At 49.4% G+C, this 12,743-nt stretch overlaps 1 protein-coding gene across 4 annotated transcripts; it reads left to right on the top strand.

Moving 5' to 3' along the window:
* The first annotated feature begins 647 nt into the window (after positions 1 to 647).
* PPP2CB (protein phosphatase 2 catalytic subunit beta) lies at positions 648 to 12,680 on the top strand. 4 transcript variants are annotated; one of them, XM_068402857.1, is made up of 8 exons: positions 5,038 to 6,254; positions 6,491 to 6,992; positions 7,702 to 7,911; positions 8,150 to 8,323; positions 8,866 to 8,955; positions 9,722 to 9,883; positions 10,742 to 10,860; positions 11,925 to 12,680. In XM_068402857.1, the coding sequence occupies exons 2-8, from the start codon at positions 6,948 to 6,950 to the stop codon at positions 11,995 to 11,997; spliced, it is 873 nt and encodes a 290-aa protein (XP_068258958.1). In that variant the 5' UTR covers positions 5,038 to 6,254; positions 6,491 to 6,947; the 3' UTR covers positions 11,998 to 12,680. The 4 variants fall into 4 exon arrangements, 3 of the variants coding, with proteins under 3 accessions (XP_068258956.1, XP_068258958.1, XP_068258957.1); XR_011048363.1 differs by lacking the exons at positions 5,038 to 6,254; positions 6,491 to 6,992; positions 11,925 to 12,680 and adding exons at positions 648 to 920; positions 9,998 to 10,308 and having other exon boundaries at positions 10,742 to 10,822; XM_068402855.1 differs by lacking the exons at positions 5,038 to 6,254; positions 6,491 to 6,992 and adding an exon at positions 648 to 920.
* Positions 12,681 to 12,743: the final 63 nt, after the last annotated feature.

Below are 12,743 nucleotides of genomic sequence, written 5' to 3'. Positions count from 1 at the left end.
TATGATTCCGTTTTCCTTCTCAGGCGGGAGATGCCCGCACAGGAGACCGCAGCCACCCTGGCAGCGCCGGAGATCCTCGTTTCAGGATTTCAGTGGCACTCGGTCACGCACGTGCTGCACGTTGGCCTCTGACAGGGTGAACGCTGCACCTACTCTCCGTGATTTATTCCCGTCCGTACCGTGAGGTGTTTCGGTCACTTTGGCTGGGTCAGAGCGACCGTGTCCCGTCAAACAGCGAGACGCCACGTGTCCACGAATCCCAACGAAGCAACGGCCTCCTGAGTCACGGGTAGTGCAGAAAGGGGACGCAGAGACGGGGTCGGTGTCTGCCCTGACCGTTTCCCCGCGCGCACCACCGCGCCCATCTCTGCCGGGTGCCTCCGGCCTCCCCCGGTGCTTGTCCCCGGCAGACCCGTCACGACACCGGGCCCTACCCGTGCCCGGTCTCCCCCCGCCTCCTCACACTAAGCCCCAAACCCCCCCTTAGGCCCCGGCCGCCGCCTGCGGGGGGCGGTAGCGGCGGGAACCGCCTAACGGGAGGCGGTGACCGGTACGGCGAGGGGCGGGGCCCCGGGGGAGGCGCGGCTGGCGCGTGCGCGTTGGCGGGCCGGAAGTGGGTGTGGCCGGAAGTGCGCAGGGCCGGGAGAGGCGGAGGTTGGGGGGGCCGCCATTACGCGGAGCGGAGCGGAGTGGAGCAGGCCTCGCGTCGCCGGTGTTGCGCTGCCAGCGTTAGGCGGGCCCGGGCCTCGCGGGCCCCGAGCGCGGCGGGGGGCCCTGCCCTGCCCCGGCCCTACGCGGCGGGCAGCGTCGCTGCCGCCATGGAGGAGAAGGGTTTCGCCAAGGAGCTGGACCAGTGGATCGAGCAGCTGAACGAGTGCCGGCAGCTGAGCGAGAGCCAGGTCCGCAGCCTCTGCGAGAAGGTGAGTGCGGAGCCCCGGGGGGCCGCGCCGGGCTGGGCCCGGCCTCGCCTCGCCTCTAGGGCCCGGTGCTGGCGGCAGGGGCCTGCGCGGCCGGCAGCGCTGGGAGCCGGCGGGGGTTTGGCTCGGGGCTGGGGCTTGCGGTGCCTCGGCCCCGCGGCGGTGGGATGGTGTGACAGGGAAACGGCTGTGCTTCTCCTCACCCTGCGCGCTGTCAGGCCACGGCGCTGCCTGTAGCATGTTGGACTCGATGATCCCTGAGGTCTCTTCCAACCTGGTTGATTCTGTGATTTTATGTCTGAGATCGGGAGTCCTCTTGTACACAGCAGCGGTGTATTTCTGCTGTCAAAACGGCCACGGTTGTAGGATTTCTTTTCACACGTAACTGCCGTCAGTAATATGTTTTTTACCTTTTGGGTTCATCTAAGCTGCGGAGGAGGCTCAGGGGTGGAGTGTGCAAGGAGAAATGTGTTTTGTCAGGGGCCTCACGTTGCGCTTGTCCCTGGTGTCTCGTCGTATGTAGTAGCCACACGCTTAAAAAGTCAACCCTGAATCAGTGAGGAAGCCCGCTGACAGCCGACGTGTGATCTAGGAAAGCAGAGGGGGATAAGAGATAAGCTGTAGTGCCGACCTAAACAGAGGCTTACAAGCTGCTGAGGGAGACTAAAATAGAACGAGAGTTGGTTGGATAAAGGACAGAGTTTGCTATTTCAGACCATGGTGTGGACAGTCCTTTGGCGAATTCCTGCTTGGAGTTGTTTAGTGTACACTGTCAAGAGCCTTTTTTTTTTTCCCCATGAGGAGACCGATCTTTAGACTTGTGTTGGATTTTGTCCGAGAAGTTAAATACCTCTGTGTGTACACTCCCTCAATGCTGCAATCGATGGCTAAGTTATGATTTCCTTTGGACTTGCAAGATGTGACAGTTAAAGAAATGAAGTGGTGACAAATGTAGTAACAAAGATTATTCTTTCTATTTTTTGTATCTCAGTGACCAGCAGAGACCATTGCTGCCCATCAGGCGGTCCAGAGAAGCTCTCAGCTTCCTTTCCTGGATGGACTGATAGTTATCAGGTGCAGAGGGCAGAGTAGTTAGTTCAGTGTTCCCTTCAGTGTCATGTGGCTGATGGTGAACTTGGTGTTGTCACGTTGTTACCTGTGTGTCTCGCTCAGTTCTCTCAGAAGTGGAACATGTTTTCTGATGCCTGTTCACGGCAACACATTTTGGCCAGTGACTAAACATCTCAGAAGATGCAGCTATTTCCTTCTAGCAGATCCTTGGTGGACTACCACAGCGATAAGACCTGAACGGTAGAGAGGGTCTGTGCTGCAACCTGGTAATGTGCCGGGGGTGCTCGTTGGAAGGGCAGGAGCTGTTTGTTTGAATGCCACAGGCAGAGACTATGCAGGACTCCAGGCTCTGGCTTCCTGGGAAATGCTTTGACATCTAGCTAGCCCCCACCCAGCCTCTCTTTTCTTTCCCTCTTTCCCTTTTTTTATCCCATGTTGGGGCTGTTTGTTGGTTTTATGAGTTTTTCTCCAGAGCTGCATGAGTTCCGAGGGAGTGTCATGAGAAAGGCTGGTGCTACAGCAGGTAGTGACAGCAGTGGCTTGAAGAGTAGGTATATCTTGAAGAGTAAGAGCTCCTTGTGGCTCTGCTGTCTCCTGTGTGAAGCCCAGGTAATAACCCTGAAAGAATTGGTATGATCTGTGCCCTGCTCCAGACATTGCTGGTTGGGAACCGTTGTTCTAACCAGCAAGCTGTTACAGAAAACCATCTCCCTTCTTCTCCGGCTGCGTTGTTAATTAAGGAGTTGTGGCTGCTGAGTTCTGAGAAGCTGGAGGACAATGCCAGCAGATTGTGGCTGCACGTCAGGGACCGCAGAGTAAATAGGGAGAGCGGGAGCTCAGCGCACCACGTTGCAGCTGGAGGTGGAGAGAGTGTTTGTCATCCAGATGACAGGTGGGAACCCTGAACCTGTGTTGTGAAACAAACATCATCTGTCACAGCACCTCGTTCTTCAAGGGTGCTGGTAGCTGATGGAAATGACTTGGGTATGAAGGAAATACTCTGCGATGTACCTCTTGCCTCAGGTTTACATTTGTGGAAGAGTGTGGTAGTAAAAAAAAAAAAGGTGTCAATCAAAATGAGAGAGGGGAAAAAAAAAAAAAAAGAAACAAATCCCAGACTTGCCTGTGTGGGTCATTCTGGTTTTTAATTGCTGGCATAATGGACAGTAATGAGAGAAAGACTGGACATAGCTAGGGTTGACGAGGGTATGCCAAATTATTCTGCACTCTGAAAGTTCTTGAAATTTGCAGCTGTAAAAATCACATTCTGCCTTCACCTGCCCAGTTACGACATAATTTTGGCAGCTAATCAGTCTTGTGTTCTTCATGCAGTTAATCAAGATGTCATCTGAAGACAACATAATTTCCCGTTCTGCTGGTCTTTAAAATGAAAACTAGCTAAAATCGTGCTGACATTTAAATGATAATAGAAGGGCAGATGATTATGATCACTGCTGGAGCTTGTAGACACAAGAAATGTTCCAGCACGTTGGGGAAATGTGCGTTGGATGTCTTGCATCTCATGCTACTTCTCTTAACATCCTGATCTTAGACTCTCTTTATGGCAGGAGGTTGTTAAACCCTTTTTCCTCTCTCATTAAATAGGCAGTGAAAATCTAGAGAGTTCTGCCTTGGATTATGTCTGCACTTCATGGCAGGTGCCGTGGCAGCTTTCTGTGGTGGTGCTAGTTTTGGAATTGTTAACTTGGGTGCTGGTAGCAGGGTAGAGCTGGTTGTATCAAGCTGCCTTTGACCTCGCACAGGTTGTAAGCTGTGTTCTGTACAGCTAAAGTCGGGCTAAAAGGCCAAGGAGTTGGATTCATTTAATAGGAAGCGCTCCCAAGCTGGGGCACGGAAATCTCTGAATACTTGTGTTTTAAAGTTCAAGTCAGGTCAGCAAATGAATTCTGGTGTGGGTGAGGGAGTAGAGAGCCATCCTGCTTATCCCAGGGAAAAGGGTGTTTCACCCAGGTAATAAAGCAGGGTATGAAAGAAAGAAAGTAAAAGTCTGTCTCTTAAATTAAACACAGCAACCATCCATAGCTGTCTCTCTCTGTGTAGCTTCTTGTTATCTATCCTTGTTCTTTGGGTGTGTAAGAAGTGTTACAGCCTTGTTGCTGTGAGCAGCTTGAGAGCTTTTTTGTGTTGTGAGGTGGTGGGAGGAGGAGGATTCTAATCGCTAATGAAGACTTGCATTTCTTGTGTGGCTATTGAAGTAATTGTAAACTGATTCTTCAAACCAACAGCAGGAGCCAGTTGCTGCTGGAGGGAGTATTTGCTGTTACTGGCACGTACCTATGATGCTTCTGCCCTCCGAGATCATTTCACCTAAGAATAATTTTAGGAGAATGAGTTAGCAAGCTCTTCTGCTCTAATTTGTGAAATTAGTATGAGTGATGGAGCCAAGTAGCATCTTGGATGCGGTTCAAACCATGCAAGTGTTGTGTTGAGTGGCGGCCAGGAATATTCCACCTCTCCAGCGGTGACACTCATCCTGCAGTGTGCTGGCCCAGGTACCTCTAGGAGCACGTGTGCACCTTGACAGTCCCTGTCACTCTGGAGGCTCCAGGCTGTCCTCTGCTGCCTTGTTGCTGAAGGGCAGGACAGCTCTGTCCCTCTGCCTTCCATCTCATTTGGGGAGAATCTCAGTGGTTCTTGTTCAGGCCAAGCTCCTTGAGATGTTGGTATCCTCAGCACACTTGTTGCTGTAATAGTTTGGTTTGTCACTGATGGAATGACGGTTCGGTTGAATTTTGATGAGAAACTCCATGACTGGCTCCTCTGATTCCTGAAGTAAGAGCCTCTATGGGTCAAACTGAGCTCGTGGTGCAGTAAATGAATCCTCTTGTGAGGACAACACAGCAAATTACTGGGACGTGCGTTCTCCAGCCTGCCTCCGTGCGGACTGAGGACTGGAGAGCAGACAAGCCTGTGTTCCAGTCTACAACGGTGATCTACAGAGTCTACAACTGGGAAAGAGAGGGGAGTGGAGATGATGTGCAAGCTCACAGCCAACAAATAGTCTACTCTTCAAAGTAATTCTGAGCACAGCTGTGGTGACTGTTGTGCTCAATGGAGGTTTATTTAATAAAAATACCTAAAAGCTGCTGCTTTTTATTCTGACCTGGATGTGGTTTTCATCCAAAACAACTGGGACACGTGCTTAGGAAGCTGATAACGTTAGTCACCATTTTCTAAAACAAAGGTAGCTAAAATAATACTTTGGAGTCATAGTTATTTAACAGCCTTATTAAGGAAGTACATGATGATAATACAGGGCAGCTTACTTGCATCAGAGTTGTTTTGTCCTTGTTTTGTGATGGTGCTTTTGTTATTTTAAGTCACTTGACCTGAGCGTTGGCTCTGCACAGTGAAATAGGCAAGCAGAGCGCATTGGTTAGTCGCTGCATTTTCTGGGGTGTTTTTATGATGCTTCAGGTGTTACTAAAGGTGTTTGTTCTGCATTAGAGAGTCACATGAGGGCAAACTTGGGTGGCCAGCCGAGCTCAGCTCCCGAGCCTGATCTGAACCAGCTCTGCTGTGTTAAAACGAGACTTAATCTGTTGATGTGCACATACGTTTGTCTACATAGTAAAATAGGCTGCGCAGTCACAGCTGGTAGGCAGCTGAAGAAGCTGCTGTTCAGCTGCTAGCTCCTCCTCTCTCCAGAGGAGAAACTTCTAGATTCTCCTAGTACCAAAATTTCAGGACCCAGGCTGGCCCACCTTCCTGGGATGCGTTTAACATGAGTGTGTTTGCCCTATTACTGCGCAAAAGGAGCTCATCTCTGTTGCCTGTGCTGCTTTGCCTGTACCTGTTATCAGGATGGGTGCGTGGGTTTTCTGGGCAGGTCAGAGGTGGAGAGTGATGGTGCAGTTGAGGATCAGGGTTGCATCCCTTGGGTTACATACTGTGCAAGGGCACGCTGGGTGCTGTCCAAGCCCTTGACTCCTTGGGTTTTAGTTATTCTTTCCAAATATGCACTTTCCCTAAAAGAGGCAAGTCAGCTCACGTTTGAATGTGAACACAGGCGTCTTCAGGGAGCCCACGGAGGGTGTCCTCAGTAAGCAACTTCTTCCTGGTAGCAGCAGGTGGGAGCTATGTCATCCTGAGCAAAGGGACTTGGCGATGAAGAGCCAGATCATCGCGTGCTGAGGACCGTGCAGCGCTGGTGGTCTTTCATCCCTTCGTCCAAATCAGACCAAGCCTGTCTGTGGGTGTTCTCTGTGCCTCAGATGCGCCTGAAGCGCTGATCTGCATTAGTTGGTGAGCTGTAGGCAGCAAAACAAACATGATATTTGATAACGATAATAAAGTAATGCAGATAGGCTACATTACATGGACTGTAATTAGCAGAGGAGCTGCTGGGCGTAGAGGAAGATTCCACTAAATCTGGGGATGCCATCCCTCCATCTGTGGTCATTCTGTTGCCAGCTGGGTACGGCCAGGGAAGCTGGTTGTGGCTCCATATGTTTAAATTGCCTCTGACTTTGTTTTTCCAGTTGTACGTGACAACACAGCTCGGCTCATCTGGTGCCATAGCGGTTGCCCGGTGTTTCTGCCAGAGGAGCCGCTTTGTCACGTGCAGCCGTTCTTAACGTCACCTCTGCTCAGAGATCACAGGATGAACGGGCTCCGTACAGAACGAACACACTGTTGGTAGTGCTGTTTCCGTGGCACGGACCTGCTGCTGCCAAATCCAGGTCTGGGGAGAGCACTGGAGGTTTGTGGGTGTGCAACGACGGGGGGGAAGCCTGAGGGATCCCAGAGGAGGAAGGCAGTGAGGAGTAGCTGTCAGCGAAGAGTTGTTCCAGCCTGCTGCTGTGTTGCCAGCGAAGGCGGCGACACGAGTGGTTCCACATGGCTGCGTGGGACTGAGAGCAATCTGTTGAGCAACGAGATGGTAGTCAGACTAAAACGTGGCAGGAGGGAGTCCCTAAGTGCATCGCTGCAAGTCAGATGACTTCTAACAGGAGTGTAGGAGGTTGTAGTGTACCTCCTAGTGTAAGTACCAAATAATATCTAGCTTTATTTGTACTTTTGCAGATCAAGTTGTTCAAAAAACCGTAGTAGTTGCCTGGGTGGCACGTGCTGTCTCCTCTGGTATTTCTGCCCTTACAGCAGATGGCAAAAGTATTGACTAATCTGTGCTCATACGAGGTTCGCACTGAACTCTTGCTGGTAGGACACGGGATGGCCTGCAAGACTGAGGGGACAGCTGTGGTTCTTGAGGTAAAAGCTTCGAGGTGTTGTGAAACTGCATAGCACTCGACTTTGGCAGTCGGGTTAGAGTGCTGCTGTCGTTCACGTAGCTGAGATGAACAGACCTGAGCTGTGTTGAACACGTAGATGGAGAAATCTGTCCAAATCTGTATGTTAAAAAAAAAAATCGGTTGTGGTGGAAGTCTTGAAGTTCCCACTGCTTCATTTCAGGGGAGGCTGGGAATTAACTAGTTTAGTTACTTCTTTGGATTTGTTTGTCAGTTCTTGTGGTACAATAAGATTGTAACGACCTGGCCTCACAGTAGCAAACCTGCACAGGGATTTGTAAAATCCACTTTGTCTTTGCTTACCCAACAAACTGTTTTTCCAGCGGTCAGCTTGAGCTGCCGGAGTGAAATCATGTTTCCAGTGTGAATGCAGTGGAATAACATCTGCACCTGCTTATGGAGGAGCTCCCTACCTTTGTGTCTGACTGTGTTTTTCTTGCTAGGCTAAAGAAATCCTTACGAAAGAATCCAATGTGCAGGAGGTACGTTGCCCCGTCACCGTCTGCGGGGATGTCCATGGTCAATTCCACGACCTCATGGAACTCTTTAGAATCGGTGGGAAGTCGCCAGACACAAACTACCTGTTCATGGGAGACTACGTGGACAGAGGCTACTACTCGGTGGAAACGGTGACTCTTCTAGTAGCGTTGAAGGTACAGTTTGATTGGTTTTGTGCAGCAGCCTTGGGCAAAACCGCGTTTTGAAAGAATTGCTCCTCGCGTTGATGCTGCGTTGGCTTGAGCTTCGCGGGTGTAAATTGAAATGTGTTAATGAACACGTGCTGTTCTGTAACAACTGAGTGCTTGACTGCCGTTGGAGCATCCTGTTGCTATTTCTTTCCGTATTGATGGTGCAATTCTCGTGTTAAAGGAGAGTTTTCTTTGTCAACAGGTGCGTTACCCGGAACGCATCACGATACTGAGGGGCAACCACGAGAGCAGACAAATTACACAAGTGTACGGCTTTTACGACGAATGTCTGCGCAAGTATGGCAACGCCAACGTCTGGAAGTATTTCACAGATCTGTTTGATTATCTTCCGCTTACAGCCCTAGTAGATGGCCAGGTAAGCCTCGAGTAAGGACAGCGCTCCATTTCACAGAGCTACGCAGACTGTGTTGTCTGACCTCTACACCAATGGTCTCAAACAAGCTCCTTTAGATTTTTTTTGGAGCTTGTGCACTCATTGTGGGTTTTGGGGAAGAGTTTAGTGAAGTGTTAATACAAGTTGATGGTGCAGCAAGGGGTTTGCATCAGGTATCAAAGGAATGGCAGGGTATTGTATGTGTGGTTCATTTTAAGTGGCTACTCAATAAGTGGGGATCCCCTCGTGGTACATTAGATGTAAGTTGAGTTGTGACCATGAGGCAAGACTCAACTTAAAACGGAAGACATGATATCTTTGCCATTGCTCTGATCTCTGCGTGCAAGGTGCAGCCTTTTAGTTTTCTTTCTGCAGGAATTAAATTCGGTTTCTCTGCTGGAAGGCTGCGATGGCTGTGATTGTAAACGAATGAGAACAGAGTGTAAAACAGCTATTTCTGAGATCAGGCTTCCTGTAACAATGTGCACTGAATGGATTGCTCTTTTTTTTTTTCCCCGGAACAGATATTCTGTCTCCACGGTGGCCTCTCTCCATCCATAGATACACTGGATCATATCAGGGCTCTGGACCGCCTGCAGGAAGTCCCACACGAGGTAAGAGGAAAGGAAATGCATCATTAACTAAGATCTCTGTTGGTGGAAAAGGCAAATGTAGCCTCACATTGAAATGCATTTAAACAGTGAGAGACACAGTTACACAGCGGATTTTTGCCTTTCTGAGGGCTAGAGCAGATGAACATGTGTTGGGGCAAAACACACACAAGTCAATATGCTTTTGATTACAGCAGTGGGCAAAAGGAGAGCTGTGGGGTTTCCACAGCTGTTTTTCACAGAATCTCAGGATTTTTTGACTGTCACTCTGACTCAAATAATAATATTTGGCAGGGGAAAGTGTTTACTACCTTCAGCCTCATCACAGAATTGCTTGTGAGCAGACAACCACCATGTGAAGCCATGTGATGTCACCATCCTTCCTCCCCAGCCAGTCCTTTCTTCTGTGTTGTTTCCCCTTGTTCATCGCTTTCTGGGGGCCCGAGATGAGGACTGAAGAAACCACCTTCTGAGCTCCCAGGGCAGCAGATGGCTCTTCTGTGGTGGAGTGGTTGGGGCTTACAAAGGGACTCGAATGTTCCCTGATTAAAACAAACTGCTTGTCCTGCCACAGCTTTGGTATAACAGCAAGAACAACGCAGCAAGGTCTGCCCAACTAGCCGATATTATGTGTGTTAAATAAACTCATGTGCTTTGTGCAGAGAAGGACATGCTGGCAGTCTTTTTACTGTAAATAAAATATATTTTAGAAGTGCCTTTTTATGATGGTTTTGCTAGTGATCTAATGAAGAACTCAATCTTTTTCAAGGGTCCTATGTGTGATCTGTTGTGGTCGGATCCGGACGATCGTGGTGGCTGGGGTATATCTCCACGTGGTGCTGGCTACACCTTTGGACAAGATATTTCGGAAACATTTAACCATGCCAACGGGCTCACGCTGGTCTCCCGTGCTCACCAGCTTGTCATGGAGGTAGGGCAAGCGCTCGGCTAGATGGGGCTAACAAAATATAGATGCCAACTCTTGTCTCCTCTGTGAAACCTCCCACTGATGGATTTCATAAGCTGATACCTAAATGTTACGCAGGTAAATACCAAAGAGGGACGACTTGAATCATGTGAAAACAACGAGCAACATGAAGTGATGTGCTTTGACCTGCAATGTAGATAAGGGGATGTTCTGCTCTTCTCCCTCCACCCGTATAAATTGCCACAGGGACCCTGTCACACCCCATGTGTGGAAGTAATAATCTCCTTAGACGCTGACTGCTCTACTTAGAGTGCTGCTGCGCTGAGCAGGCTGTCCTGTAATGCTCAGCAGTCGGATGTGACAGGGATTATGCCGTCATTTTGGCTGTCGATAGGCTATTCTTGTACGTCTTGCTGGGAAGGTGCCAGGTAGGTCAATGGAGCAGATGTATTTTTAAAATCAAGTAGATCCCTGAAGTAGGACTGCGTGTCAGAAGTCACTCGCATCCAGCAGGCACGTTCTCGTTGGTGGTGGGTGAGAGCTGAAGGCATGCCTTGAAGTCTCAAGGTTTCTTGGTGGTACAGCCCATAATTTGTGTTCAAAATGGATAAACAGATGAGTGACAGATGGCTGATCTCTGTAGAGTGGTTGAAGCTGGTTTTGCCAGGGAACTACCGCTTGTTCTTGCGGTAGAGTACTTTTAAAACGAAACAAAGTCAGTTGGAAATACTTACCAGAAGTCTACAGTTTCACAAATGCCTTGGATCGTTTCAGGCCTTAAGAGGAACTCCAGACGGGCTGAGGTTTGAGGTTTAACAGTGACCTTTTTTTCTCTCTTTTTATTTTTTTCTTTTCTGGCAGGGTTACAATTGGTGCCACGACCGAAACGTGGTGACCATTTTCAGTGCGCCCAATTACTGCTACCGTTGTGGGAACCAGGCTGCTATCATGGAACTAGATGACACTTTAAAATATTCCTTGTGAGTAACCTGGCTTGGGCTGTTCTCTCCTCCTGACCATTCTGTATTGTGAGGAATGTCTGATCCTTCCCAAAGGGGTTCTGTTGTGAAAAGCCAGCTCAAACCACTCTGGAATTAACACCGTGTGCTCTACCTGCAAGGAGGGCCACCAAGGTGATCAGAGGGCTGGAGCCCCTCTGCTCTGGAGCTAGGCTGGGAGATTTGGGGCTGTTCAGCCTGGAGAAGAGAAGGCTCTGGGGAGACCTTCTAGCACCTTCCAGTACCTGAAGGGCCTACAGGAAAGCGGGAGAGGGGCTTTTTACAAGGGCAAGTAGTGACAGGACGAGGGGGAACAGTTTTAAACTGAAAGATGGGAGATTTAGGTTAGATCTTAGGAAGAAATTGTTTCCTGTGAGGGTGGTGAGGCACTGGCCCAGGTTGCCCAGAGAAGCTGTGGCTGCCCCCTCCCTGGCAGTGTTCAAGGCCAGGTTGGATGGGGCTTGGAGCAACCTGGTCTGGTGGAAGGTGTCCCTGCCCATGGCAGCGGGGTTGGAACTAGATGGGCTTTAAGGTCCCTTCCAACCCAAACCATTCTATAATTCTATGAATAACTAAAAATAAGTGAGTTAAGCTCTTCAAAGCTTCTCTTGGGTACTGCATTATCTCCTCTTCCTGGCTCTCTGAAGAGCTGGAGCTTCTGCATTTTCTTGATCCCTCCATGGCCCGAGCTCGCTGGAGAGAGTAAAGATAGATTGATTTATGTGTTTATTTGTATTTTTGGTAGCACCAGGCTTTGTAAAGATGGGTGAGAGGGTCTGAATTCTGCACTCAGCTGAGCTGGCGTGAAAGGAGCGATGGGCTGCCCCAGTGCTGGCTGTTGGGTGGTGTCCGCTCCGTAAGCAGCATTTCGACGAGCCGATGAGTTGAACTCCCACGGGTGTTTGTTTTGGAACCTGGAATGTGTTATGTGGGAGCAGCTGGGAGGAGTAAATCAATAGCAGCAGGGGAGCAAGTCCAGTATTTATTGTGGTATCGGAAAATACCTTGCGGAGGAGGGAAAATGATCCCTTTTTCTTCTCCTGCAGCCTCCAGTTTGACCCAGCGCCTCGTCGTGGCGAGCCTCACGTTACCCGTCGTACCCCAGACTACTTCCTATAAACCTCTCCTAACCTTAGCAGAAGGAAGTACGCCTGGCGTTTTAAAGAGCAACAAGATTTACACGTTTCTGTAAGAAACCGGGGTTCGTCTCAACTTCAACTCCCCACCATGGACCAAAACGTGCCATACAGAGAACGAAGAGCGTTTAGCACAACTTGAGACTGAATTCCTTACAACACTATCTATATCCTATGCCCATCAGTCCGACAGTCAGTTTGCCTGCTGTATTTGTAGTCATTTTTGTTTGTTTTTTTTTTTCTTCTGGACTGTTCAGAGAGGAAAAATTTAACTCTAACAACACTTCCATCTCCTCTGATGCTTCTTTGTAAATTTTTAGTTCTAGTGTTTAACTGGCATGAATTAGAGTTTATTTTCGAGGGAAATGCACACTAACTTCATCCCCCACCACTCTGTTTTTTTATTTTATTCAAAGACCGATCGACTTAACTGGAGAAAGGAAGCAATTCCTGCTTGGGAGTACGTTGTCATACCCCGGATAAAAGCGTTCCCTTTTTAGCTCGATCCCGTGCTGGGTTGATCCTGCCTTTTTTTTTTTTATTTTGAGTTTTATTTGGTTTTTTTTTGTTATTTTCCCCCCTCTCCCCTGTGTATATTTGTCCTGGAAGTGCTTGCAAACCTCCTCGCTGTACCTGAACCAATAAACTTGCCATTGTCAGCCCCAACCCGTGGTGCTGTGCTGGGGAAAGCGAGCGGGGGGGTGGAACGGGAACGGGGGGGCGGGCCGG

The sequence above is a fragment of the Nyctibius grandis genome, chromosome 6 (assembly GCF_013368605.1).
Source record: "Nyctibius grandis isolate bNycGra1 chromosome 6, bNycGra1.pri, whole genome shotgun sequence".
NCBI lineage: Eukaryota > Metazoa > Chordata > Aves > Nyctibiiformes > Nyctibiidae > Nyctibius > Nyctibius grandis.
Note: the sequence above shows the minus strand (reverse complement) of the source record. Positions and strands in the feature narration are given on the sequence as shown.

What these genes read in the sequence shown, in the direction of transcription:
- PPP2CB (XM_068402855.1), top strand. Translation starts at nt 819, where the DNA reads ATGGAGGAGAAGGGTTTCGCCAAGGAGCTGGACCAGTGGATCGAGCAG. An exon ending in TCCGCAGCCTCTGCGAGAAG is followed by an intron (nt 921 to 7,701) that starts GTGAGTGCGGAG and finishes TTTTCTTGCTAG; the next exon opens with GCTAAAGAAATCCTTACGAA. An exon ending in GACACTTTAAAATATTCCTT is followed by an intron (nt 10,861 to 11,924) that starts GTGAGTAACCTG and finishes CTTCTCCTGCAG; the next exon opens with CCTCCAGTTTGACCCAGCGC.